The sequence below is a fragment of the Parambassis ranga genome, chromosome 22 (assembly GCF_900634625.1).
Source record: "Parambassis ranga chromosome 22, fParRan2.1, whole genome shotgun sequence".
In the NCBI taxonomy this organism is placed as follows: Eukaryota; Metazoa; Chordata; class Actinopteri; family Ambassidae; genus Parambassis; species Parambassis ranga.
The window spans coordinates 10,802,580-10,829,843 of record NC_041042.1 but is presented as its reverse complement, the minus strand read 5'-3'; the positions used below and the strand labels follow the sequence as shown (position 1 = coordinate 10,829,843).

Genomic DNA, 27,264 nt, shown 5'->3' with positions numbered 1-27,264 from the left:
GCCATCTTAAGCATCTTAGTGTGATGTCCTTGGTAATGCTTTGACTGGTCCAGGTGTCCATTTTGTTGGGTCAAAAGATTTTTTTGTCTGAGACATCTGTTATGAAGGACCTCAAGTCTCCTCAGGTCTGTACTGACCACGCACCAATACTCTGAACCATACAGAAGATCAGACTCGGCAAGATCAGACTCTTTGTTTTGAGGCTGTTTGGCATATTTGTTGAGGCCGTCAGTTTTTGATCGCATGTTGGAGTGGTTTGTTCAAAGGAAAGCAAGATCGTCTGCAAAGTCAAGGTCTCCCAGCCAAGATGACAGCGTCCATTGGATGTCTCTGGGTTTACCTTTATGCTGTTGTGTTGGTTGTGATCCAGTCTATTGGAAGTAGGAAGAGGATGGGAGAGATGATGCTACTGTACTGGGAACCAGACAACTACAAAGGGGCCAAAAACTTCACAAAACATTTAGAGAAATATGAACTACACAGGCACATGCCTCAAAAACACAAGATCATTTCTATTCTATTCAATAAAATACAAAGAGACACTGTGCCTAAGTATATATATAAAATGTTTTGAACTGCACTTACATCAATCCAATAGAAAATCTGTTGCCGTCATTTTCTGGTTGCATTTTGGCTCAGGATATCCAGCCTGAACTGGCCTCAGAGCTCAGACTGAGCACAGTGAGACTCAGGGCCAAGGAAGGACAGAGGCAGGCAATTTAAGCTGTTCAACATCTCCGGCCACTTCATGACTTTTTAATGTTTTCTATTCTGTTTCTGTTTTATAATTCAGTAGCACGGCAGTACACTATAGGGAGGCGATGTGTGTCGAGAGAGTTGAGATTGCCGGACAACTGGCTTTTGACTCCATCTGCTGGTCATTCACATGGCTTTCAAGTTCATATAGCAGTGAAAGAAATAAAAGAAATACACTGGAGCGATATGTAAATTAGAAATCACTTCAAAGGAGCGCGCGTGCAGCAGGCGGAATAAAAATCAAAAATAATGTCCAGCCCAGGCGAGCGAGAGCAAAGACTTGAGTGTGCTCTCACACTGAGCTGTCTGGGTTTCCTCAGGTGACACGGCTGTAATCTCACAGCAGACATCACAGAGGAAACCCAGCAGTTCTCTTCCCCTCCACTGTGCCACTGTGCCCCGCTTCGCCCGCCAACGCACCATCAAAAATGCAAAAACCATGGCACGGAACCAAAAGTGGAACATGGCTTATGGTGAGGGGGGGGGGGGGAGCACAGAGGAAGAGATTAGTGCTGGGGAGGGAGGGGGGTGTTACAGTCAGAGTAGTGTATGAACAAAACCCTGCAGTGAGGAAAGCAGGCTTCATACAGAAAGAGGATGGCGAGGTGTTTCTGACAAACATAGGAGGAAACGAAGTGATGAATTACTCAGTGAAACGTGTAAGCTTAAATATGCACTCATTAACTGACCCGAAAACCTAGAAGTGAAGCAAATTTTAACCACGGGACAGAAAAGCAGATTTGATCCAAACAATATGAAGCATGTTAATTTAATTTGTTTCAGTTCACCTGGATGTCAGCCAATTTCTGGGAAATATCCACAGGAAGGGAAATATATTTATTGATCTTAAACTGAGCAGTAAATGCAACAGTGGTTTTTAGATAACAAAAACAATGCCTAGAGACAATAAAGAGGAAAGTTCAGGATCTTAAAACAGAACTCAGAACTGTGGAACAATTAATGTATTACCAAACCAAAGATTTCTACCAATCTGTTGTAGACAGCAGGTTGAAAATATGCAAGATAATGCACCATGTCATTTACTTTCCAAAGATAATGTAAGGAGAGGTGAAGCCTTAATCCCAATTTATGATTTGTTAAGTGGAAATAAAATAGGCTGATGTAAACACTCACAGGTCTGACATCTTGCTTCGTTTTCCCCTGACCTATGACGGTGTGGCAGTGGAATTGTGGGTTGTTCACATGGTCTTTCAATTTAAACAAGACAAAAAACCATTATTCTTTATCAAGACATTATTTTCTATAAAAAACAGAAAAACAGAATTTTGGAAGACATACCTCCTGATAGGGGTGACCTAATAGTGAGTGTTTGGGGCATGAATAGCTTCAAAATCACTAGGACTGTGTAATTCCAAGACAAGATCTCTTTCTCGTTAAAGTACGACACCTGAACAATAACAGACCTGAGCATTGTTATTTAAAACTTAATGGCAATAGTTTTATTAAATTAAGAAATCAACACATTTAAGAAATTTAACTATATACAATGGTTCTACTGTGGATTAAAAAAGACAAAAAGAAGCTTGACACACCAAGCTAGTACATAATATAGACTTTGCATTTTACATACCCATAAATAACCATAATCTTGTCCCAAATTATAATTACATTAAGTTTGTCATTTGTGTGACTCAGCAGATGATCTCCCAGTATTTTTGTTCACATCAAGAACACTGTCACTGAACTGTTCTTAAATATTGTAAAGCTACGCTATAAGTTACAGAAAGCATACCTACCACGTGTTCCATGGGAAACAAAGAAAAGGCAATGGTTTAAGAAATCAGTCCTCATGAACAATTGGTAAGCCTTAAAATGAGCGGTTTCAGTAAGGTCATTTACAACAGGTAAAAGAGGCAGGGTTTTACCTTTAAAGCAGTAAAATAATGCTAGCATTTGCTACATTGTTCATAATTTACAGAAAATAACATTGGTGCAAAAGGTGCAAGTGGCACCACAGTAAACAACTATGCTGAAATTCACAGGGTTTAGCAGGTTTGTACAGTAGTGGCCACCATGATTCAGTAATCCAGTGTGAATGTATGCACAGCTTTGATTCCATTGCTATGAGTCTTTATAAGTATCGGGGCTCCTTAGTGTTCCTCTTTGTCTCTGCCTTTCTTTTCCTTCTCGTCCTGCAGTGCGGTGCCCAGCTTCTTGATGAGCACAGAAAGCACCTTGTCCAGCGGGTCCATCACGCCCCTCTGCAGCCACTTAGGAATTGTAGTCCTGGCGTGGTGAAAGCCTAGTTTCTGCAAGATGTAATCCACACCCACAGGGTCGATCTTCCGCCCCGTCCAAGAGATGAGCCTGAAGGCGGACAAAATCAAATAGATTTAGGATCATATTCGTCAATCCACGATTCCGTTATCTTCGCTTGTCAGCAACTGAACTCAGTAATGATCCAAAGCACTTTCTTTTTCGCATAAGAAATAGTTTGACTTCTGAGCCTGTCACATTTTTAGTGGGTTGATACTACATTTACTGCTTCACTAAATAGCTGTCGCTCCTCCGTGATCCTCCTCTCAGCAGATGAACATCAGAGGAGGATCTCTGCAACCTGACAAAAACCCACAAAAACCCTACAAACAGAATATAAAATAGGTCATAATTAGGTTTGCTGAGATGTTCCATGCCATTGCTGCTATAAACTGTAGAATACAAGCCGATAATAAAAAAGTTTTGTTTTTCAAATCAAATAGTATTACACGATAATGCATGACAGTTTTCTTATTCAGTCAGTGTCGTGCGTGGACATAAGGTCATAGAGAATGACGCTATCCTGGTGTCACAAATACTCTCTTCTGCTCTTCTATTTCCTCCTCCGCAGTTTCTGAATGAGCATTATTCATGAATGAGCACTGTGACTCAATTTGACTCCATCATGTGAAAAGGTGTGTGTCTGCTAAACAAAACTGGTGTGGTGGAGCGGAGCTGACCTAAGAGTTGGTTCCAAGTGCCAGGTGTTGCACATGAACTCTCTCCAGTCCACTGTGGTGTAGTTGATGCCATCGTCCTTGTCCTTGTCCTTGTCCGTGGAGCTTTCATCATGCAGGGCCGTGGGGCTCTTTTGGCCTGGCCGAGCCGCGAACATCCGCGGGGCAAAAAGGGCTGTGGGCAGACAGGAGGGGAGGGGTGGGGGTGGATGGGGGGGGGGGGGGGGGGGGGGGGGGGCAGAGGCAATCAGGTTGTGGCTTTGAAACGCTCCACTGCTCTCGTGTTTTCTTTTTAGCTTGGCAGCACATTCCTCAGCAACAACAACATCCAGAAGTAAAGCACAACATACATTCATTAAAATACCTGAGAGTGCTGTTGGTCCCTTGATGATATACATCTATTTACATTCAAATACCTGTCTGCCCTACTTCAATTAACTAGGATTAATCAAACAATGACAACTGCTCGCATCTCTTCATTGGAACAAAGTTCTAGCACCAATTTCATTGTGAAAAATGCAAGGTTGTCAAAAAATGAGTGCAAATTTGTTCCTTTGTGGAAATGTGAAAGTCATTAAAATGCAGCATGCATTGGGCTGCCTGACCTCCCCGCTGTGTGTGAAAATAACACTCAGCTGCCCGCGTTTCATGCTGCTCTCCAAAAATGTGTCCAACAGCACACAAACAAACAACTTCACAGGTACAGAGGCAGACAGATGTGCTTCATCTCGTGATTTCTCTTCCGTTTGATGAGTCATTTTCTTGACGTTCTGTACAGTGTGTTAGCTCTGTTTTTCATGGCATGATGAGTCATGGATATGTGGGCATGAAACACTGTTTCATTTTACAATGGTGAAATGAATGACAGCTACAAATACAAACCTTTCTCCTTCTCCTTCAGGTAGGCAGACACCAGGTCGTGAAGGAACATGATCAGCTCGGCGTCCATGGTGACGCAGATGTGGTCGGTGAACTCCGTCACCACGCTGCACTCCACTTTGGGTTTGCTGTTAGAGTCTGGAACATATAGAAATGAAGATCTGGATCAGAAAGCTGCCACAGCTTTTCACACTCAGACCACAGTGATTCCATTTCACCGAGACTCCCAAGTAAGAGAGTTTAAAATCGAATGTTTATTTTAATGTAAAGACCAATCATGCCTGTTAAGGAAGGCTCATCTGGATCTTGTACATGAATGGACTTAAAGTCCAGCTGCATTCTAGGTAGAGCAAAGATGGTCTCGGTTTCATGGTTGTAGCTGGAAGAGCTGCGGAAGCTGCTCAGCAGACTGGAGCTTTTGGCAGCCGCTCCGCTCTCTTGGTTGTTGGCTTCCACGTTCCTCAGCAAGTTCAGCTCTGAAACAGAGATAAAGACGTGTTGAGGTTTCTCTAAATGTAAGGTCAGGTTCACACTTCTCTGCTTTTCTGCTTTATTAAATACTATCTGCATCTAATTTACATTTAAGATAACAGGCAACGGCTGCAAGTAAAGGTTCTTTGGCTAAAGAAGGACAAGGGGACAGCCGAACAACCTTATGTTAAACTAAAGCTTTGAAACTTTCACCACATGCAACATCAGTATAAAGAACCTGGTACCTTCATTTCTCATGGCAGTGACATAGTTGAACCATTCTTTGACAGTAGCAACTCCATGAGGAGGGTTTTCATGCCGCCGGCGGGTGATTTTTGTTATGGTGGCCATTGGGCTTTCGAGTGCGCCACATGGTTTTGTCACCATGGTGTTATGACCGAGATGGAAGTCCAGCGTTTGAACAATGTAAGTTGAGTCATCTTTGGTGCCTGGTACAAACAAACATAAATATTAGGTCTGTAATCTGAATCATAACAGCTTTTATAGTCCCTGGAATGGACATTTTGTCTCACCATCCTCCCAGATCTTTTGTGCCTCTGTCCAGAAGGCGATGTTTGGCTCTTCCAGGTGGAACAAAGCCCATGACTTGGAGCGGAAGTTGGGCCCGTGGAAGCAGGCCAGTGTCATGTGATTGCCATGGAGGCTCATTGAACCACCCAGCTGCACAGCGTCCTCAGGCAGAGGCATCTGGAAGAGGGAGATGTGGCAGCCGGCGATTACCTTCAGCACCCCGGGCCAATGCCGGTGATGGGCCGCATCCATGTCTGTGTGACAAAGATGGTTAGGAGACACAAAATGAGCTGTGGCATAGATGCAGGCAGACAAATGAATTCTGACATGAGACATGCTGCTGCAGTAGCGCGGATGTGATTTTGTGTATCATGTTTTAAACCTTATATAATGTAGCTTTCAATCTTCAAATTGATGCAGCTTGTACTTTTTGTTTTTGATTATCTCACGAGCATGTCTGATTACATTCAGTTGCTGAACCACCTTGTCAACTGTTTGAAAGAGTGGTACACAAATTAAGCTTATTAGAATTACAAATCATTTCACTTCCTATAACCAGCATGACTGCCAGAGACACTTGCTGTGCATACCTTATTATGCACCATTGTGTTTTAAATATTTCACCCAGCAGCATACAGCACGGTATGCTTACAAAGTTCTGCGGCTCCTTTGTCTGCGTTGATGACTGGTGTTTTGGGGGGCAGGTAAGGTCCAGGGCCCCAGGTGGAGAGGGCCCGCTTGCTGGTGTCGAACTGCTGAGTGAAGAACTCCTGCAGCTTCATACCGATCTTGATGAGGTCTGGTGTGGTGGAGCGTGAAATGATCACCTGGAAAATGTCCCACTGCAAGTCTCCGTGGACAAAGATCTCACTGGAAGGAGACAAAAGGGAGAGGTGGGAGGAACCAGGAAACAGATGATTGAAAAAGGTGGTTGCAGAAAACTAGAGAGATAGAGGAGGTAGAAAATAGCTTGTAGATTAAAGAAAATGGCACCAACACCAGTTCTAATGTGGTGTAATTTTACTGATCTAGTGTTCATACAAAACATAAATGCAGGCCCTCCAGGCTAGACATCATTTTGGAATGCTAGCCTGCCAAACAATCTGAAATGTGGGCAATAAATGTCAACACTTTTCTTCATAAACCCTGATGTTCGGAAATACTTTGTATGGTTAGTATGCTGTATTTCTTCACTTTAGAAATTGAATACAGGCCCCTAGGAGAAAAACACCTGCATTTAAAGCGCTCTTGATGCAGACATTTGGTGCATTATAGTATCTGATTTGAAGTGCCAATGAATATGACTCAGGTAAAAAGTGTGGTATAATTGTGCTGGATGATAATATTTTTAATTATACCTTTTCTCTGATAGGCTGGTGTCAGCGGTACACAGGTTAACCTTCCACTCGTCCTGCAGCTGCAAGTCGGCATTACTAAACACACCCATTAGGATGCTGGAACCCATGTAGTCCACTCGAGCCTCTGTAGAGCCCATAGTGATCTGAATCTTGTGGCTGGGCTGCTGGTTTGGGTGTTCGGAGATGTGGGCTACAAATGAATGGTAAAATGAGTAACCACTTATACAAGAATGCAAGAAAAACAAAAATGATGCTACATTAAAATGTTTATATAGTATTGACCAAACTGTGTCTGAACAAGCAAGATATTTAAATAACAGGTACTCTATTTATTTTTTATTTTTTTTTTTTTTTTTTTTAAGATACTGTATTAATCCCAGAGGGAAATTCTTTACGGCTGCTGCCAAGCAGTGTCATACAATGACTAGCAAGGCGCGCCACAGGCTCGGGTGAAGTGTCTTGCCCAAGAACACACAACAGTGATTAGGGATTACTGTTGTCCCCAACAGTATGTGTTAAGTATATGCTTCTTTCTACCTATGTTAACGTGCACTGTATTGTGGGTTGCATAATGAAATTAGACCTATAAATGTTTTAATACTATTACATATTAATGTTTCATTCAGATAAATATCCGTTGATTAAAGTAATTCAAATTTAATTTTTGATTTATTTCTTTGAGGCTAATCTCCTTTCAGTTTCACGAGGTGTATTATTCTAAAAAAATGAATATTCTATTTCCAGTAAGATTTTGCTTTATTTTGTAAACAGCCAACAGTGCTGAGAACTTATCTTTGGGCACTGGTCCACATCTACAGTTTACACTGTGCTACAAAAAAAGCTGCTAACGAGTTGCAGAAAAACACCAGATGTCAGAAATGTTGACGTTTTGTTTACTTACAGACCATCTCCAGGGTGTTAACGTCTATATTGCCACCCACCACACCGCCCTTGGAGTCCAGCTTGGAGCGTCCGAGGCCGACAGACATGCTGATCTCTCGGTCCCGGTTGCTGCCAACAGACAGTCGGCCTTGACTCTTCAACCCGCTGGTGGTCCAGCTGTAGGGACAAACACAACTGTGAGCCCTCCTGAAATGCTGCTGAATAATGTGAAAGGGCTCCAAATGAAACATAAATGACTCACTGCAAGAAGGTGACCAGAAAAACACACAGGTTACACAGGTAACAGGTGAAGACCTGCCAACCTTGAGAACTAAACCAGTTTCACATGTCAATGTCTTCCAGCCAACATGTTGCTCTGTACTTCAGCTACTGTTTCATTGTTTTAATTTGTCATTTTAGCATGTTAAAAGGAGACTTTTTGCTTATATCCACGTATAAGGCTGCTTGTGGTTACAATTCTTGCTTTAAACCCAGGCTACATTTTCACACTTTAGCATTCAGTTTTCATGATGGAAGCATATCCTGAAGGTATAAATTATTTCATCCAGAGCTCAAGAGGTCCACTTTACTCTGACTTGGTAAGAAAGAGGCAGAAGAAGTGCGAGTTGTTTAGGAAGCCCACACATTTTCAGAGGATGATGCAGAGCTCATAAAACAGCAGCGCATCAGTTATGAGGGTGCTGTGTTTGTCACCAATTCTGCTTGATTTTTTTTGTGATTTTGCCTGAACCGACAGGATGAAGGTTGTAAAAACTGCATATTGTGTTGACCACTGAAATACAGCAGTGTAATAAAGAGGAATTGAGCCCATAAGAGTGAAGAATAAAGGGCCATAAACACTAGAATAGCAGATGTATAGCAGGAAGGATTTATATCTCCACCTTTACTTCTGCAATAAAGGTAACAACATAAAGGTTTTATAGCCAATATTGTACCTTGTGATTGTTACCTTAAATTACTCTAGGGTTTCAGGAAAGTTTACCAGGATTTGTACTTCCATAAGTTCAAAGTCAGTCTAAGGCTAAGATGATTTATCAATAGTAAGGGAGAAACTAAAGTCTAGAAGTTGTGTAAATATTTATCAATTATTGCATCATCTGTTGAGTGTTTGCAGAGGGCAAATGAATATTAGTCTTTCTTTGAGATAACTTCAAAAATGTTGGACAAAACATTGATATCTGAGGTTGCAAACAGGCTCAAGACTCATTTTATCTGAAGGGAGGCCCACAGTGTCAATGCTGACAAACAAACTTAACGAATCAAAAAAAAAAAAACAAGAAATCCAATCAGCCCTATTCATGGCAATCTATTCTAAGATGAGTTTGTTAAGTAGTCATCAACATGCAATAAAATATAAAAGCCCAAAATACTAAATTTCATAAGATAAATTTAGATGAAAGATATTGTTCATCCTTTTAATCATTTTTTTTTCTCTATAGTAATCACATAATCCCACAGGTCATTTCATTTTAATGACATATTGTTTGTAGAGAGGGTTGAAGCAAGGCGTCTGGACTTGTAGACTCTACAAGTCCAGACGCCTTGCTTCAACCCTCTCTACGTATGATGACCTGGATGACTGAGAATCTTCATCGACATATTGTTTGTTTCCCTAAAGTTGTTTATATGCAGTTTTTAATTTATTGATACTCATCTGTCCTCTACTGCTGTGAAAAAGAACTAATAGGAAATAATGAAATAAAAGCAAAGCAAATTATTTTAGACTGAACGTTTATGTTTTCTACAACGACTTACGTGTTGTTTCCCATGACGTTGCTCATGTTCATTTGGACTGTGAGCTGCTTCAAGTTGATGGCGAACACCACTAGTGTCTCCCAGGGTGTCCCCTGCTGACCGGCTGCCTTCCCATTTTTACCGAAGGAAGGAGTAGATGTTTTTGTTACAGAGTCTAGACAAAAATCAATAAAGACAGAGAAAAGGTCATGATGGCATTCATTTTTAACATTTGAATACTGAGTATGAATGTTCACAGTGAAACACTGATGCAGTGCTGGTAAATACCTCTCCTGGGAGCGGAGGAATCGGACACACTCCTAGTGCGACCAGGTGCAGGGGACTTGAGGTGGCCCAGGCTGCCTGGGGACATGTTACTTCCAGTGGAGTGCTCTGAAAAGACATTGGGGGACGGGGGCATGTGCTGTGCCCCTGTGCTACCATCCCAGGTCCTCCAGTAGGCTTTGCGGCTGGACTCGGGGGAGAGATGTTGGGTGACGTTTTCAGCCGAGTCTGGGGTGGCGGGGCCAGAGGCTGCAGTGAGGTAAAGGTGAGATGTAAGTAAAGGACAGTCTTGTAAATGTCAGCATGGATCATTGGGAGGAAACGTTGGCTAAAGGAAGGTCAGCAAGACAGGGTAATAAAGATAAAGATAAACCCACAGAGGTTAGTCAATGGATGTTGGTGCAAATGTCGGACTTTATTTTATTTTTAATTATCCACCCATTACTGTCAGTTACATTTTTACTTTTTGTTCTTTATTTTTCCATTTTTCAACTTACTGCATTACTACATAACCATTTTAAAAAGGAGCAGATAATTGTTTATTGGATATCATAAAAGCCTAATTTTTACCACAGCAACAAATAGAAATCCACACAACTTCTAATTTGGCACAAGTTCAGCTACAAAACATTATGTTGGTGTGAACTACACACAAAAAGCCATCCCTAGGTGCAGCAACTGAGTGGTCACCTGGGAAGTTGATGGTTTGGTCTCCGAGGAAGAGACGTCTGGCAATGCTTCGGCGGTACCAGGCTCTTGGGAATGCAAGGATCTCACTCAGTCGTCTCATGTCGTACTTGAAGGAAGCAGAGCCAATGTCGCACACAGCTGAGGAGAGAATGGACAATTTGCTCATATGTTAAGCTACTCTTAAACTTTAAGTGTCCTTATACAATTTGTGTCTGACTATATGTCAACTGTCTTGCCCGACAATGACATTAAAAGCTGTTTTGTAGTTATCCTTTATGGCATTTGTGCATTTGTAATCTCTGGAAAATCAAGAATAAAATGTTGATGACTGATCCTGCACACAGGGTTGTATCCTAATTTTCCACAGGGGAAAATGAGCACTTTCTGACATACAAAGGTACTGCTTTTCAGCTCATCAACTTGTCTCGTTTATGTGCTCATGCACTCCTTATGAAATGTAAATTCTGAACCCTGCTTTTAACTTGGAGCAGTTGTTCCTGTGGTGCTGCTGATAATATTCTGTGCTCAACAGTGGCTTTCTCTTCCTGACAGATCACAGTCTGAAAAAGTTTTTTTTTTCTTTTACATCACTCTTTAAATACCCTGGGTGTACTTTTGATAACTCATTGCTTGATTACCAGAATAAGTGAAAATGTAAGATTAGAAAGTAATTTAAAACATCAAAATAATAAAAAAAAATACAAAATAAAAGTAAAAAAATAGAAGTAAATAACTAGACATCGCATATTTCATTTCTTAAAGAGTCATCAGCCGCTTCCTTACGGAGCCGTCTAACAAGCTTCTAAGGCACTGAAGTTGTTTACAAAATGTCAGCAGCCAAGGGCAGATTTAATGTTCTTCGTACAGTTTAAGCCTATGACATCATTTGCTGATCTGATGCAACTGATCAATCAGCTCGCTCATAGCTTTACATCTCCAGCTGCTTCTGTGATGGTTTTGGAGGGCCTCTATAGAGAGAGTAATGTCTTTTTTGGCGGAATGGTGGGAGTACCTGAGATGTTGATGAGGGTGGTGTCCATTTTACCACCTTTACCAGGGATGAAGCTTTCAATGAAGGTGGGGCCTCCAGTCCGCCTCATCCTAGATAGGCTGACCTTCACAAATTCCAGGTTGATACTCAGAGAGTCCTTTCTTCCTGTCACTGAAGTTGGCTCCTCATCTACTGTACCTGCAGGAAAGAGAACACCATGACAACCATTGGGCTTTTATATGATTCACACTGGACTAGTACTAGGACTGGTACTATAATGCTGTATTTACAACATGTGAGAGAAAACTCCTCAGCAGACAACACTGAACCATTCGCAGGTTTTAACACTCTAATATTCATAAGAATATTACAGGAAGTTTTCCATACCCAACGGCCCTGGGCCCGGAGGCAGGCCTGTGACAGCTGATTTCTGCTTTCCGGCGCCGTAGGGGTGGAAGACGTAGAGGGAGAAGTCAGACATGCAGGCAGTGAAGCTGAGGCCTGAGGAGTTACTGGGGGGGCCTGTGAGGTCGGACTGGCTGCTGCTGTGACGGCTTCTGCCCAGAGGGCTCCCCAGCAATGGGGACGCTGGAGGGAGGCAGAGGAGAGTGAAAAACATGGAAGAGGTAAAACAAGCAGTCATACACATTAATTAACTACAAGATGTTCAATCTAAAAATAATTTTAAGTCTAACAGTTATTGGTCGTGTTATCTATATTGTGATACATGTCAGAATAAGAGTGACAGCTAATACATATGTTCAAGTCTTGTCGTACAGACCTTTACTGGGAGGTATTTTGGGGATATGTTGACCAGGTGGTGTAGAGGAAGGAGGGTGTGAACCGTCTGTGGGGTGGGCTCCTGTCGGGGTCTCCAGTTCTCCACGATTGGAGGAGAACACCAGGTCTAAAGAGGGCAGCTTGAGCATACACTCCACCCTGGACATCGGCAAGCAGCTGAAGCGGATCTGAGAAGGCTGGAAACACACGTGACAAAAGTGAACTTGCGGCTTTACTGGACAACAATAAACAGGAGTTAAATATATTTAATAAGCATACTTCCTCTCAGTGTGAATTTCCCCTGCGGGGGACTAATAAAGGATTATCTGATTTGTTATCTTATCTTAGTTTGAGCAGCTCACATTTGAATAAAATTAATATATTAATAAGTAATTGTTGACACACTAAGATTTACAGTCAGGTTGTCAGTACCTGGACTCTGACATAGACGACCACATCCACAGGGAAGGAGGAGTAGGCTGATGTGGAAGACGAAACTAGGGAGGTGGTTGATTCCTCAAGCTGTTCCACTGCATCAAACTGACCCATGTCTTCCTCCTGGGAAGCCACAGCTAATGGCAGAGAAAAAAATATTATAATACTTTTCATAATAAATGTCAGAAACACAAGAACAATATCATACCTTCATAGTGCCTCTCCACAGGAGTGATAGGGATGGTCTCTAGTGCTTTTTCCAGGAAGTCCAGCAGACAGGGGCTGATGACCATTTCCTCTGGTAGAGTCTGAAGGGCCACCCAGGCATACAGCTTGGCTGTCTTCATCCCTCCACTGCCCTTACCTTTGGCTGCAAAGATAAATGAAAGTTAAAGTCATCTGTATCCTGGATTAAATGTCTACTTTTAAAAGTTCATTTTTTAACTTTAAATAAACTGGAACTATATAAATGTTTTTAAGCTGGCTTTGGTATCCTTCCCTCTGTGTGCATCAATATTCATGAACCCATTCGATCAAAGGCGTCCTCTAGATTCATGCTTTTAAATAAGGGATGGAATCACATGCATTTGATTTGGTGGCTCCGGATGTAAATCAGACTGAAGAGGCGTGGCACTCTAGTGTCGATGATTACAGATGGTTCTAGGGCATGCAATTAAAAATGAGGGAATGCTCAGTACCTGATGGAATAGGTGGGGGCGGGGGAGGTAGGAGCGAGTTAGTCTTGCTTTGGACAGCATTGGGAGGATTGGGAGGACCACTATCTTTCATACCATACAGCTTCGACTCTTTGGAGAGAGTGCGGGGGAGAGAGGATCCACGTGAGGCATTGGGCGATTCTGTCTTCAGGGTTTTGGAGTTGTAGTGCAACTGTAGGAAAAGATGAAGAATAAATGATTTTAAAAACAGAAGATAGGAAAAAAACTGGACAGGGAATTTGGATGCTAAGGGAGCTAACCTTCACGTCTACTCCTGGAATGTAGAAGACTGTTGTTTCCAAGTCATTGGATTTGGTCTGCAGAGACGATGGACATTTTTTGCCAGCTAAGAGATATGTGGTGGAGGTGTAGGTGGGCTGTAACTTTTTCTTCTTTGGAGGAGACTCTTGGTCCAGACTCCTGAGGCTACGCTCACAGCTCCTGTAAACCCCACAGGGAGATAAGTGTTGTCATAGATGGGTCATGTGGTCAGGATTGCTCATGGCTTATTCTGCTTAGTCATCTGTCACAATCTGACACACTGCATGTGGTTGATTTGACTATTAATTGGGAAGCGCACCTTCTTAAAGAAATGTCTTCATGCTCGGGTTGCTGAGTAGTGGGGTGTAGGACACACTTTCCGCTGTCAATCTCCACACGGACATCAAGCTCAAAGTCAATGTTCCTTTCAGTTGACGGGCCACTGAAGCTACGGTTGGCAGGTGTGCTTGGCCAGCGCTCGCTGAACAGCTGACTCACAGCAGAAAAGCCTGAGGACTTCCTGTGAGACGGTTGGCTGAGAAGCAAGTAGAAAGAGGCTGTTTAGCAAATGATGAAAACTGCAAGGTTGTATTTATAGCCAAAAATATAAATCATCAAAGCAATGCTGTCAGATATTTCAGCATGAAATTAATGGTACTTCCTTTCATCTAACATTCATCAAAAGAATGCTTAAGCAGACAAAAACAAAATAATGAAGACAACTCACAAAGGCCTTCGATAGCTCGGTGGTCTGTCACGTTCAAACTCGTCCTCCTTCTCTGAGTCTTCGGTGGAGGAAGAAGACAGGTAGTCTCGCCTCATGTCATCGTGCTGGAAGGGAAGCGTGGGTGAGAAGACAGCAGGTGTGCCAGGGGCACTGAAAACTGTTTGCTGGCCCTCTTTAACGGATGGAGAATGAAGATGAAGATGATGATGAGGATGGGATGGCTCATCAATGCTGACTGACAACAGGTCCACCTCTGTCTCCTCAGGAAACTTCAGAGAAGGACAGAGAGTCAAGCTCACAACAGGGACAATGAATATATGTCTAGATGTGTTCCTACTTAGAGAGAGCAGCCCAACAATCTTGGAGCATATGCGTTAAGTAGGAATCCATCCAAAGAATCATTTGAAGGAGATAGTGTTCTGTAGACTGGACCATGCTGATCACAGGCTTTCTTAAATCCTGATATTTAATCTTTATTTCAATGCTGAAGACTAATGATTTTAAAAGTCTACTTTTATAAGCAGAAGTCCAATGACAGAACACTACATCCTGCAACTGGTCACCGAAGAAGTGAGGTCATGCGCTGTCTGTGAGGAGGAATGACAATGTGAGACAAGGAGGAAGATGAGGATGGCATGAAACCCCTACAGTAGGAAAAGGTGAAACACACTGTCAAAAGGCTGACCGTGGAAAAATGCCCAAGAAAGTCTGCAAATATGCAAGTTTGTTCTGTCCTTAAAGATAACTGGAGGGAAAGCCCTTTCATCAATAGAAACAACAGCTCCCCAAGGCAGGTACTGACAAGAGCAAGACAAGTGTCGAAATTATAACAGCCATACCAACTAATTAGAAGTCGTTTTTGTGATATTTAGAGGTGCAAATTATTATCTATTGACTCGGTCAAGCTTTAAAAGAACAATTATTAGAGGTATTGCACAGTCATTTAGATTAAATCTTTTGCCTCCAAGGTGGAAGATGCCACTGTCAAGTTTATAACGTTCACTAAATTCTGAGTTTATAAGTGGATTATTTAGGAAGAGATTGTATGCAAGCTGCTGGTAACTAAAATTAGACAAGATGTCATTTTGGGTTCTGTAGAGATTAAATCTAAAAAATTAACCTTTAGCCGTTTGCAGTGAATACAGTGTTTCTACACTAAGCGGTTGGCTTTGACCTCAAATAAAAGGGACGAGTGATCTTTTCTGATTGTCTGATTAACTTATTTGATTTTTAGAAAAGGAAGCAAATTAGCCTACCTTTCAAAATACCTTCTAAAATAATAATGTGCTTATAAAATGACATGTTATTTTCTCATTCAGCAAACACTCAGAGGACTGATATACTGCATTGCTCTTTGCAACATGAGCCACAAAGTACACAAGGTGCATGCTGCATCAGGAAAGAAACATCTGTTTTATCCGTTTATGTTAATTATATCAGATATTAGGACAATAAATAGTTAGATACGGTCGCTTAAAGTTAAATTTGTGGGTTTATAAATAAACGATTGTTATCTGCATAAGGATTTTGGCATTGTTAGGGGTGTGAGGTAGAAGCTATTGTTGTGACAACAGCTAGTTCAGGCACTAGCCATGCATTGTTGTTATAAATCATATAGTACATTAAGGTTTAAGAGAAGCTGGTGGATTTTTTTAGGCAGTTTCAAGACAGGATGAGAATCTTTAGCACTATAATTAGCATTGCATTATAAAGCCTTTTATTTAAGCAGGCAAATTCATTTCTGAAACCATGCTTGTGTGACACACACAGTCTGATGGAGGAATACCGCAGATATTTTATCAGCAGAGATGTAATAAAGACAAATATGATGAATATAATTCTGGGGGTCTTCATAGTTTAACTAGGAACCCAGAAAGCAAGATTTAGTTATTAACTTATTATGCAAATTTAGAGACACACAGTTGCATGTCAACATGTCAGAAAACTCTATTTTATCATCCTGCTTTGATTCTGCATATTAAAAATCCTATAAGCACTGTCAAGGTAATCACAGAGGAAAAGCAGAAACAGAAGTGTTTTGCTGGAGTTGGTTAGGGTTTTTTAGAATTGTTGAATTCGATCTTTTGAACCATATACCTTGAATACCACTCCTGGACTGACAGGTGCATGTGACGAGTCCAAAGCCTGATTATTAATCTTTAATTAAAAAAAAAGTTATTAAAAAATGCTAATCCAAAAAAGAAACCCCCACCCTCCCCCTTGGTAGTAAAAATATAAACAGGTGTAAAAATCACTTAAACTATGCACACATATAAATGGAGGGTGAGATGACAATGATACACACAATTATCATCTTACAGTGCATTAAAATCAGCTACAATACATGAAGTATGCTAATGTGTTATAGCTATCCCTGCCCAGTGAACATGTGACACACAAAGGATGTTTTTAGGTTTACCGAGTCCTGGATGTTGAAGGTGACCCGGGGTCCCGGAGAGGATGCATCAACACGGATATCTGGCAAATCATCCACATCTCCAATTCTAGAGCTGAAGACAAAGTACACATAAAGTATGTAAAAGTAACATAAAGTAAGTTTGCTGTAATGCTGTAATGGGGCAAAATTTAATTGTACTTTTGACCCAGTGTTAACCTGCCTATGACAAATACTCTAAATACTCACTCTAAACATTTGCAGTGAGCTCTTCCATTCCTCTTCACACTTTAAGTAACTACATCCTCCTTTTACCTACATCCTCCCTCTAAGAGGGTTAATGGTAAAAATGTTTTGAAAACATACAGTATACAGTCATGTGAAAAAATTAGGACACCCTTTGAAAGCATGTGGTTTTTTGTAACATTTTTAATAAATGGTTATTTAATCTCCGTTTCAACAATACAGAGAGATTAAAGTAATCAAACTAAACAATGAAAACTGAAGAAAAGTCTTTTCAAGATCTTCTGTAAATGTCATTCTACAAAAATGCCTATTCTAACTGAGGAAAAAGATAGGACACCCTCACATGTATTCCCTCTTAAATTGGCTCAGATCTCACACAGGTATATCACACCAGGTGCACATAATTAGTAGATCGTTACTCTGCATGTTGAATGAGGCTTGCCCTATTTAAACCTCAGACATTTAGTTTGGTGTGCTCCTGACTGTTGAAGTGAGCACCATGGTGAGAGCAAAAGAGCTGTCAGAGGACTTCAGAAAAAAGATTGTAGCAGCCTATGAGTCTGGGAAGGGATTTAAAAAGATCTCAAAAGATTTTGAAATCAGCCATTCCACTGTCCGGAAGATAGTCTACAAGTGGAGGGCTTTCAAAACAACTGCCAACATGCCCAGGACTGGTCGCCCCAGCAAGTTCACCCCAAGAGCAGACCGCAAGATGCTAAAAGAGGTCTCCAAAAACCCTAAAGTGTCATCTCGAGAACTACAGCAGGCTCTGGCTACTGTTGATGTAGAAGTACATGCCTCTACAATCAGAAAGAGACTGTACAACTTTAACTTGCATGGGAGGTGTGCAAGGAGGAAACCTTTGCTTTCCAAGAGAAACATCAAGGCCAGACTGACATTTGCCAGAGATAAAGTTGACAAAGACCAGGACTTCTGGAATAATGTGCTTTGGACAGATGAGTGCAAAATGGAATTATTTGGACACAACAGCAGAGGACATGTTTGGCGTAAACCAAATACAGCATTCCAAGAAAAGAACCTCATACCAACTGTGAAGCATGGAGGTGGAAGTGTCATGGTTTGGGGCTGCTTTGCTGCAGCAGGACCTGGTCAGCTCACCATCATAGAATCCACCATGAATTCTACTGTGTATCAGAAGGTGCTTGAAGAACATGTGAGACCATCAGTTAGAAAATTAAAGCTGAAGCGGAACTGGACCATGCAACATGACAATGACCCAAAACATACTAGTCAATCAACCAAAGATTGGCTGAAAAAGAAGAAATGGAGAGTCCTGGAATGGCCAAGTCAAAGTCCAGATTTGAATCCCATTGAGATGCTGTGGGGTGACTTGAAAAGGGCTGTACGTGCAAGAAACCCCTCAAACATCTCACAGCTGAAAAAGTTCTGCATTGAGGAGTGGGGTAAAATTTCCTCAGACCGATGTCGGAGACTGGTAGATGGCTACAAGAACCGTCTCACTGCAGTTATTTCAGCCAAAGGAGGTAACACTCGCTATTAGGGGCAAGGGTGTCCTATCTTTTTCCTCAGTTAGAATAGGCATTTTTGTAGAATGACATTTACAGAAGATCTTGAAAAGACTTTTCTTCAGTTTTCATTGTTTAGTTTGATTACTTTAATCTCTCTGTATTGTTGAAACGGAGATTAAATAACCATTTATTACAAATGTTACAAAAAACCACATGCTTTCAAAGGGTGTCCTAATTTTTTCACATGACTGTATGTATATATGTTTAACAGTAAATACTAAATAATATAATTCCTGTGATGATGTGAGACCAGGGAAAGTGGCTTCTGCTGCCTTTGTTTGTTACCTTTGCCTGTCCATCCTTTTCAGAGGTGGTCGGCCTGCTGCCGCTGAAATGCTCTTGGAGCGGTTGTAGCTTGGTTTGTAGCCAAGACCCCACTTATCCTTCAGAGAGGCCGCCTGGAAAAGAAGAATCAACAAACAGAATGAGGCCCACATTCTGGCAACGCTATGTAATATGTTGTGAAGTTGCTCAAACTGCTGTTGTGAATGCAGAGTTGTGGACTGACCCTCATGCTGGAGCGACGCAGCTTCTTTCTGACATCTCTCCTGATGTCGTTGACAGCCACAGACTCCAGCTGCTGGTAACGTTGGATCTCCTGGTTAATGGTACCCTCACTGGCCCCCAATTTCCTGAGATCATGAGAAGAACATGTAATTATTAAAATTCGGCCAACAGAATAATTCAGCTCACACTGAGTCAGACTGATGCATTAATCTTACTTGAGGTCGTCAATGACTTTAGCTTGTTCATTCAACTCTCGAATGTCCACCACCCTCTTGGTAAACTTCCTCCCACGAGCGTCAATCACCTGGTTCCCCATCACCATCTGCCGTCTGGGGTCAATGGTTTCCTATTGGGCCAAAGCAATGATACCCACCCAAAAGCACTTATAAGCGAAAACTGTGACAAACCTTCTATGACAAACCTGCCGATCAAACAATTGATTACTGCCAAACAGCTGTTGCAAATAAGAATCCATTTTCCCAAAAATCATTACATTACATTTATTCAGTGTAGGTTATTGTGATTCTTATGATTTAATCAGAATAGGTTATATGCAGATCAATCCACACACCAGGGACATTTGTCTTTAAATAGGAGACACCACCACCACCATCACCACTCCACTCAAAGTGAAAGAGGAAGATATAAAGCTTTATTGCCGTAGGGAATTGTGTAACAGTTTAATTTATTTATTTCCACCCGTCACTGAAGTTTAATGAGGGCAGAGGAAGCAAATGCTAAGCAAATATTATTCTGCATTGTCATGCTTTTTAGTTAAAGCATAAAATAGCATTGCTCAGCAGTCTGGATTCCATAGCCTTCATCTGTTAACTGGAGGTGACTGAGATATAACCTTGCATGTGATTTTGTCAGCCCAGAAAGAGGGGTAACACTGTGGCTACATACACAGGACCAGGAGAGGGGTCTTTGAGCCCTGGCACCGCCTGCTTGGAGGCAAGGCGTTGCAGAGTTTGAGTAGTCAGCAGGGACAGATACACTCTGAGGCCTGGGGCTGAGGCCCAGGATGTGGTTTACCAGACGCTTCCTTAAGGTCAGCCGAGGGCTGAACTGGTTGTCTGGGCTCTGTAAACAATGGCAGGGACAAAAGGATGGAGGGGTGGAAGAAGGGACGACTCAGGTCAAACTTTACCTTCTGAAGCTTTGCGTCAAGATAAACCAGGTAGGAGTTTTTTGTGTCCAGCTAAGCTCCTGCTTGCTGCAGGCTAATATTTAGCAAACATGAGAGTGGCACTGAGATCCATTCCATTCAGATCTTTTATGTAGTTTGGAAAAGGTAAAAAACTATTTAGTGCAACTTGTGATGATCCTAAATTGTAGACTCTTGCTGCTAACGTTCTGTAGGATTCCAGTAAAAGAAACTGATTGTAATAGGCATGTTTGGAAAGCCACCTAACTGAAGTCACAAAGCAGCACAAGTGCTAAAAACTTGCCTAATTATATTAACCTAATCATATTAGGCTTTATTTAATTTCTCTATGGGGACTAATACAGTTAATCTTAAGCACATGACAGTGTGACATTTAAATTTTAAAACTATTCAAATTTAAGTGTATTGCACATTTACATTATAAATAATTAATATCAGCAATCTCTGACCATGTGGATGGTGGGTGACATGGAGTCAGCGTCGTCCTCATCTGAAAGGTCTGCCATGTTCACAGAGTTCAGGTCGGCGATGTCATCTACATCCTCCTCTCCGGTCAGTGATGTCAGTGTGTTGCCCAGAGCGTTCAGGCGCTTGCCAATGTTGGGGTCCATGTGAACGTCAATTCCACACATTTTCCAAAGCACATTGAGAGTCCAGGTACCAGCACTGCTGCTCTCTGATGAATAATATAAAATAAATGTAATAAATTATAAAAGATATTTATACAGTTATCTCAAACATATAGTGAAGCTTCAGGGTGTGATCTATATTTTATGGACTAGAGCAGAGGTGGGCAATTAATTGTTTTTGCGAGGGTCACATAGACTTACATAGGAAAAGCAAAGGGACACTTTTTTTTCATAAATAATAATTTAAATTGGAGACCACTGGCACAATATCTACCTTTATAAATATACTCTTGTTTATTTTTATCATTAAGCGTTATTTGCTGTCATTTACTGGTCACTTCTTTGTCCTCTCCTCCACTCTCCCTACACTGTGTGTGTCCATGTCTACGTTCAGTGTGAGTTGGTTGTATATTGAAACATATTCCTGGTCACAAGGGGGCCAGGTCTACCTTGCCCAGGTCAGGACTAGAGCATAGTAAAATAACTTGCCTGCAGAGGGTTGCCCTGTGGTCCTGGAACACACTTCATATGTACCATCGGGGACGACACCTGCATACAGAACACATCCTGCAGTTAGGTCATCTATGACATAAGGGGGCATATAAGAATCGTATTTGTGTTTAAATGGAACACTTCAACATCAATATATTCATTTACACTTACATTTCTTTTTTTCCACTCAAGTAATGTTGTGATATCTATTTATAGCAATAAAACTGAAGCAAAATTGTGTACTGAAATTAAAATGTGTTACTTACAGGCATTCATGACAAGGTCTCCCCGGACTTCAGGCTTCCAGTCATCCCAGGAGGTCTCGAAGCCCTCGGCGAAACGGAGGCAGAAATTCTTGAAGTGTCCTTTGCTCACCAGGGACTCGGAGGAGCAGGCAGTGATCAGTGTGCTCTCAATGGTCAGGACCAGAGCGGAGCCGGTGTCAAAATCTATGCTGTGATTGGCCTGATGGGTGGGCAGGGAGACAGGTTAACCAGTCCTCAAGGGAAAGGGGAGGAGAGTATAGTATATGGAAAAAAAGAACCCACATCCATGTGTTTGGAAAAGACAGAGTTAGCTGGTAACAATTCACTTCACTTGTATAATTACATAAATTATATATGAAAATAATTTGATAATAATAACAATAATCCAATCACTCTACAAAACATCAAAGTTTTGCACATGACTGACAAGCCGTGCTGCTCATATATGGAAGTGAAACATTAACCAAGCTGTTAAATCCGTAAGACTGTTTCATTGCACTCTGCATTGGTTGCAAGATAGCAGTCTGATCAGGAGGGATGTAAAAACATGTCTACCTCCAGACTTTCCAATTATCTGTTTTTATTATTGGATGAAAATCAGACCACAGGTTTGGAGGGGTTACAAGAACTGAAGTAATTCTTGTAATTTACCAGTGTCCATGTGGATTCTCTTAGCATAAACAAAGCTTGCACTGTCCTTTATTCCTTTATCTTCAGTTGTGTATAAAGAAAACTACAATGTTATGGAAGTCTGGAAAAATATTTCCATATGCACAGACAACTGGCATAACCTATTTTTTTAGTAACAACACACCTCAGACACCAGCTCAAGCTTCATTAGTAGTTATGCCAGCTTTGTGGGGGACATTTTAGTTGGTGCATGACATACCCTTTCAACAACAACAGAGCACTTGTGATGCAGTGTATTTGTGACAGATTTTATGGAAGAGGATCACAGTAAGTCATTGTCCCACAACAAGCCATCACAAGAGATGTAATAAATAGCAGGTTACTTTTCGTGCTTTTTTATGCCGGCCTACTGATGTGCTGGACCCAGTTTCAGAGTTGATGCCTTCCGTAGCTGGTACTTGTCCTTTCTATGGAAATAAGTGTGACATAACAGCTGGTATATATCCTATCTATGGACATACTGTATGTACAACAGGGCAAGTGATATGGACTAAATATCTAGTGTTTCCCCTAGTTATGTTACACTAGGTGTATAAAAAGGTGTATATCCTCTATCAAGAAAGCAAGCAAGTAATCGCTGTGCTTTTAAATTGACACGCTACGATTTCCATTAATATATAGAAAGACTAACGTGTGTTATTGTGTTGAGATGTGGTATCTGGAACGGAGAGTAGGGGAAACACTGATATCAGAAGTGACACAAAAGAGCTGCTTTTTTGTAGGTACATCAATAAAGGATTCCCAAAGCTGCAATATTGCAATATGTCATTTGGCAAACAAAGCCAATATTTGTGACTATTGTAGTTGTCTTTACGTAGAAGTTTTAAATAAACGTGTTTCAATTTAGTAAATGAAAGCTATTTTAAACTTACACTACAAACCAGTAACTTTTACATATTTAAATATGCAGAACTACATTCCACATGCTAAGCTTGTTTTAAGTGGATATTTATGAAAAAGTAAATATATCTGAAGCTAACAATAAAATTACCTGGGATGTGTTGGTAATTGGAAGGCATATGCCAAGGTCGTTGACAGTAAGTTGCAGGAAGAGAGTGCTGAATGCCTGGGCAGAGGTCTGTTGGATGCCTGGTAACTTGTCCACCACCTCTTTTGTGGCCACATGAATGTCCTTGTTAAGGGCCAACCGCTGCTCGTTCCAGTTGTCATAGGCTGCCTTATAATTTAGCCAGAAGAGCACAGCTGCAGGAGAGCACCAAAGTGGGGGAAAAACATTATATTGAGGCCAGACCATCACCTAAATTAGTTATAAAGACACTGAGATGTAAAAACAGAGTTCTGCCTATAAAATGTTTAGAATCTTGGAGCCAAACCAATTATTTATCATATCAAAATGCTACACTTCTAGTTGCTGCTGTGGTATTTCAGTGTCAACAAAAAGGTTAACAGTAAAAGTAAATTTTAACAAAACCAACCAAAACACATTGATACAACTCCAGCTAAACTCCAGTGGTAAAACAGACATAAATGTGAAGCATTTAATATGAATATATTCAAAGGATGGTGATGCTTTAACAGAACATTTGATTTTAGAGAAAAGGGAAAATGAACCTCTGTCAAACGCCACAGGCTGCGCAAAAACAATTGGCCTGTTTAGAGTGATAAGTACAGCCTCCTTATCTGAGGAGCCACTGATTTCTTCCTGAAGGGCGTTCCTCAGACCAATCCGAGTTCGGAAATACGCCACCTGGTGGAAATCTGAGCCAGCTTCTTCATACACCTGTAAAGATGAAGTAGATAAGACATGTCTGTAGTAACTCGTCCTGCTTGAGAAAACAGTAGGGGGCTAATTTGTACCTGGTGTTTTACTATCTGTCCAAGGGCCAGGTTGAGATCAACTTGACATTTGCCGAAGAGTTTAAGGTAACTGCTACTCCCTCCTGGTTGAGCTTTACACTGGATTCTGTTGGACAGCTCCAGCTCAATCAAACCTGTTTCAAAGCGCACGGCCCGCATAGAAGGAGTAGTAGCTGTCATCTGGATTCCCTGTAAACACAGAGATGCCACTCAGAAAATTCCACAATGCTTAACTGACACAAAAAAATTCTGTGTAAATGCCTTTTACAAAAAACAGAAACAGATACCTTGAACTTGAGACTGAGAGAATAAAGCAGAATTTTTGGCTTGTCTGCATCTGTTGAGGTGTCATGCTCATTCCACAGCGGAATGGGTTGTTCGCCTCCTGCATCCATAAAAAGTATACAAAAGTTCCACCTTAAGGAACAGTTCAGTTACAGTTCACATAGACGCCTAAAATAACGCCTCAGCTGAAGGCTACACCAATTTTCTTTTCCCTAAAATAGCACTAAACTCCCATGTCGTCTCAGTTGGGCAATTACATCAATCAAGCCTAGTGAGTTAAACAAATTACTATCAATACTGTTTAGAAAACAAACATGGCTGGATTTGCAGTAGAGCTTAGGGCATTTTTTTGTAGGGAAACAAAACACGTTTTCCTGTGACTTAAGCAGCAGCTGTAGGTTATAGAATACTGTGGGGAAAAGTCTGATGTTTAAGATTGGATTAACTTTATTGATCCAAGAGGAGAAGTGGGCAGTTAAAAAGAAAAGAATACTGTTCTAAAAAGGTTCCACTGACATTTGTTAATGTGACAGTTAGTCTGGGGGTTAAAGTTACATTACCTGACACTTTCTGAATGACCTCATTGACCTCCTTCATAAAAACCTTCTGCAGGAAGACCAGATGGTTGAGCAGGTCTGTGGTCAGGTTGTGCTCAAATGAACCAATCTGAGGATCAGAGAGGGCAGTGAATATAAAGTCCAATTAGCTATAATAAAGTATTGTAATACAGGATAAAGGTCTTACCTCAGCCACACAACGCAGGTAATTTCCTTGCAGGTAGTTTCCTTGTTTTGCTGGGAAGTCGTCTGGTACCCAGCCCTGGTCAGAGTGGCTCTCGTGGTCTTCCATGATGTACTCACCTGACATTGTGACTGGAGGCAGAGTGAGGCTAGCTGATGGTGACATGGTGGACATGTCCACTGGGGACACTTTTGACTGGAAGCAAAGTTTGTGGTTTGGCAACTCAAAGGTGAAACTGGTTTGTGCTCCTAAAGGGTAGGAAAGAAGATTATTAGAAGTTGTTATGCAAAGAACTGGATGTCTCAACACAGATAAGGCAACAAAATGTACATACAACATATAGCCATTGGATATATTTAGATCTTATATATCAGGAGGATGCAGAAGCCATGTGAAAACACTTAAAACACATGTAAACAACTGGCAGATCTTTTTTCACACACCTGTCATGCCATGGCTTTTCATGCGCCCCATTTTGTACTCTGCCTTCAGTGAGGGCAGCAGGGCAGCTCCAATGGTGATGCCATCCATCATGGCACTAAACTTAAGGACAATGGGCTTCTTCTCCAGGCCTTCAGGTAACTGGGGAAACTCATTGGCTTCGACAGGGGTCTGATTGATGCTGGAGGTTTTGTCTGAAGGTTGTGGGGTGGGTGTGTCCTCCCTATTTGGAGGTTGACTGTAAGAAAAAAAGAAAACATTCACTTATTGAGAGTGAGTGTATACAATGAATAAGATGCTACCACAGCTTGATTAAGCTATGCCTGTGTCTTATTAAGCAGATACTGGCTTACTTTACAGTGAATCAAATTCTAGACAATAGTATTCATAGCACACCTTCAACTCTATAAATATGCCAACATAATTCAGAATATCACCATGGAAACAGACTACACACAGGCTTTGAAAGCAGGCAGCAGTGTGCATCTACACAAAGGTAGCCTGTACATCTTTTAAATGCTTTGATGATTTCAGTACAGTTACAGTGAACATCATTTTAGAAGGAAAAGGAAAAAAAAACATTTGATGAAATAGTTTTTAGGAAAATTACATACACATTAGAGGGCTGGCGAATGAGGTCCGAGATCTGCTTGGAGAGCTGGTGGGAGCTGCGGACCATCATGCTGTGCAAAGTAGCCGGATGCTGGGGGATGTTAATCATGATGGCTCCCACTTTGAAGACAGCAGCATTGTTGGTCTTCAGCCCGCGCTGGGCACTGTACAATGCCTGAGACTTGGCAATGTTACATTTGACCACCGTTCTGAAACAGAGAGTGAAGTGAAAATAAGCAGCAGGAGCGACATCTGATTCCTGAGATGATGTGGACATATGAATGAACGTGGAACAGAACAGTGAAACGCCATACAGATTCAGGACAGCACTCTGTGTTTTGGGTAGAATGAGCAATCACAACGGCGAAACACTTTTACTAGTAAAAACAACAGATTGTTGATGGCAAATGGATGTTAACTCACATACAATGTTGAAATGTCAAACAGATTGTAAGACATTTCAATATTTCAAGAGACAACCTACACTAAACCAACCCATCATCACAACTTTCTGCTTTAAAAAGTGGTTACCTTTATGTCTTAAAATCAAAAATCAGTGACTACATTTGTACAAACATAATGGAGATAATCCCAAATAACTATTCTCTGAAAATATGGCAGACAGGTGATTCAGACAAATGAAGGATGCACATTAAAGGCAGTTGTGTTTTTGGTATGCTAATGCATTTGGGCCACAATAACATACAGAAACTCTTGTTTAGCAGTGCTGGTTGGAGATGTTGGGAAATCCTCCAGTCTATGCAAGTAGTTGGTAGAGAAAGCAAAGCAAAAAAAGAAGAAGAGCAGAAGAAAGTGTAAAACAGTCCTGAGACATGTTAAGGTAAGAACAGTTTCCCACAATGACAAGCACTGATTTACTTTTAGAGCTCAAGCCACACACCACGCAAAAGTAGTTAAAATAGTAGTGTATTATGAGTAATTGCAGAAGATTA

General features: G+C 41.2%; 1 protein-coding gene across 9 annotated transcripts in view; it reads right to left on the bottom strand.

The window, feature by feature from the left end:
- Positions 1-2,177: 2,177 nt before the first annotated feature.
- The window catches only part of kiaa1109 (KIAA1109 ortholog), a 52,738-nt gene continuing 27,651 nt past the window's right edge, over positions 2,178-27,264 (bottom strand). For 2 of the 9 annotated variants that reach the window (XM_028394920.1, XM_028394921.1), the window contains exons 52-90: positions 26,314-26,520; positions 25,702-25,937; positions 25,262-25,506; positions 25,078-25,183; positions 24,520-24,617; positions 24,233-24,421; positions 23,987-24,155; positions 23,406-23,617; positions 22,738-22,821; positions 21,725-21,923; positions 21,456-21,515; positions 20,787-21,013; positions 20,076-20,252; positions 19,385-19,515; positions 19,171-19,294; positions 18,948-19,060; positions 16,891-16,981; positions 16,569-16,628; positions 14,472-14,740; positions 14,064-14,279; positions 13,744-13,924; positions 13,466-13,655; positions 12,976-13,137; positions 12,765-12,904; positions 12,334-12,529; positions 11,940-12,140; positions 11,574-11,750; positions 10,562-10,699; positions 9,875-10,120; positions 9,608-9,761; positions 7,851-8,008; positions 6,950-7,139; positions 6,244-6,461; positions 5,594-5,845; positions 5,306-5,509; positions 4,871-5,065; positions 4,593-4,727; positions 3,714-3,885; positions 2,868-3,084 (exon numbers count right to left, since the gene is read on the bottom strand). In XM_028394920.1, coding sequence (XP_028250721.1) covers positions 2,868-3,084; positions 3,714-3,885; positions 4,593-4,727; positions 4,871-5,065; positions 5,306-5,509; positions 5,594-5,845; positions 6,244-6,461; positions 6,950-7,139; positions 7,851-8,008; positions 9,608-9,761; positions 9,875-10,120; positions 10,562-10,699; positions 11,574-11,750; positions 11,940-12,140; positions 12,334-12,529; positions 12,765-12,904; positions 12,976-13,137; positions 13,466-13,655; positions 13,744-13,924; positions 14,064-14,279; positions 14,472-14,740; positions 16,569-16,628; positions 16,891-16,981; positions 18,948-19,060; positions 19,171-19,294; positions 19,385-19,515; positions 20,076-20,252; positions 20,787-21,013; positions 21,456-21,515; positions 21,725-21,923; positions 22,738-22,821; positions 23,406-23,617; positions 23,987-24,155; positions 24,233-24,421; positions 24,520-24,617; positions 25,078-25,183; positions 25,262-25,506; positions 25,702-25,937; positions 26,314-26,520 — 6,739 coding nt within the window. Of the gene's footprint in view, positions 3,085-3,713; positions 3,886-4,592; positions 4,728-4,870; positions 5,066-5,305; positions 5,510-5,593; positions 5,846-6,243; positions 6,462-6,949; positions 7,140-7,850; positions 8,009-9,607; positions 9,762-9,874; positions 10,121-10,561; positions 10,700-11,573; positions 11,751-11,939; positions 12,141-12,333; positions 12,530-12,764; positions 12,905-12,975; positions 13,138-13,465; positions 13,656-13,743; positions 13,925-14,063; positions 14,280-14,471; positions 14,741-16,568; positions 16,629-16,890; positions 16,982-18,947; positions 19,061-19,170; positions 19,295-19,384; positions 19,516-20,075; positions 20,253-20,786; positions 21,014-21,455; positions 21,516-21,724; positions 21,924-22,737; positions 22,822-23,405; positions 23,618-23,986; positions 24,156-24,232; positions 24,422-24,519; positions 24,618-25,077; positions 25,184-25,261; positions 25,507-25,701; positions 25,938-26,313; positions 26,521-27,264 lie in introns of all 9 variants that reach the window. The other 7 variants (XM_028394919.1, XM_028394924.1, XM_028394922.1 and 4 more) reach the window with 7 other exon arrangements.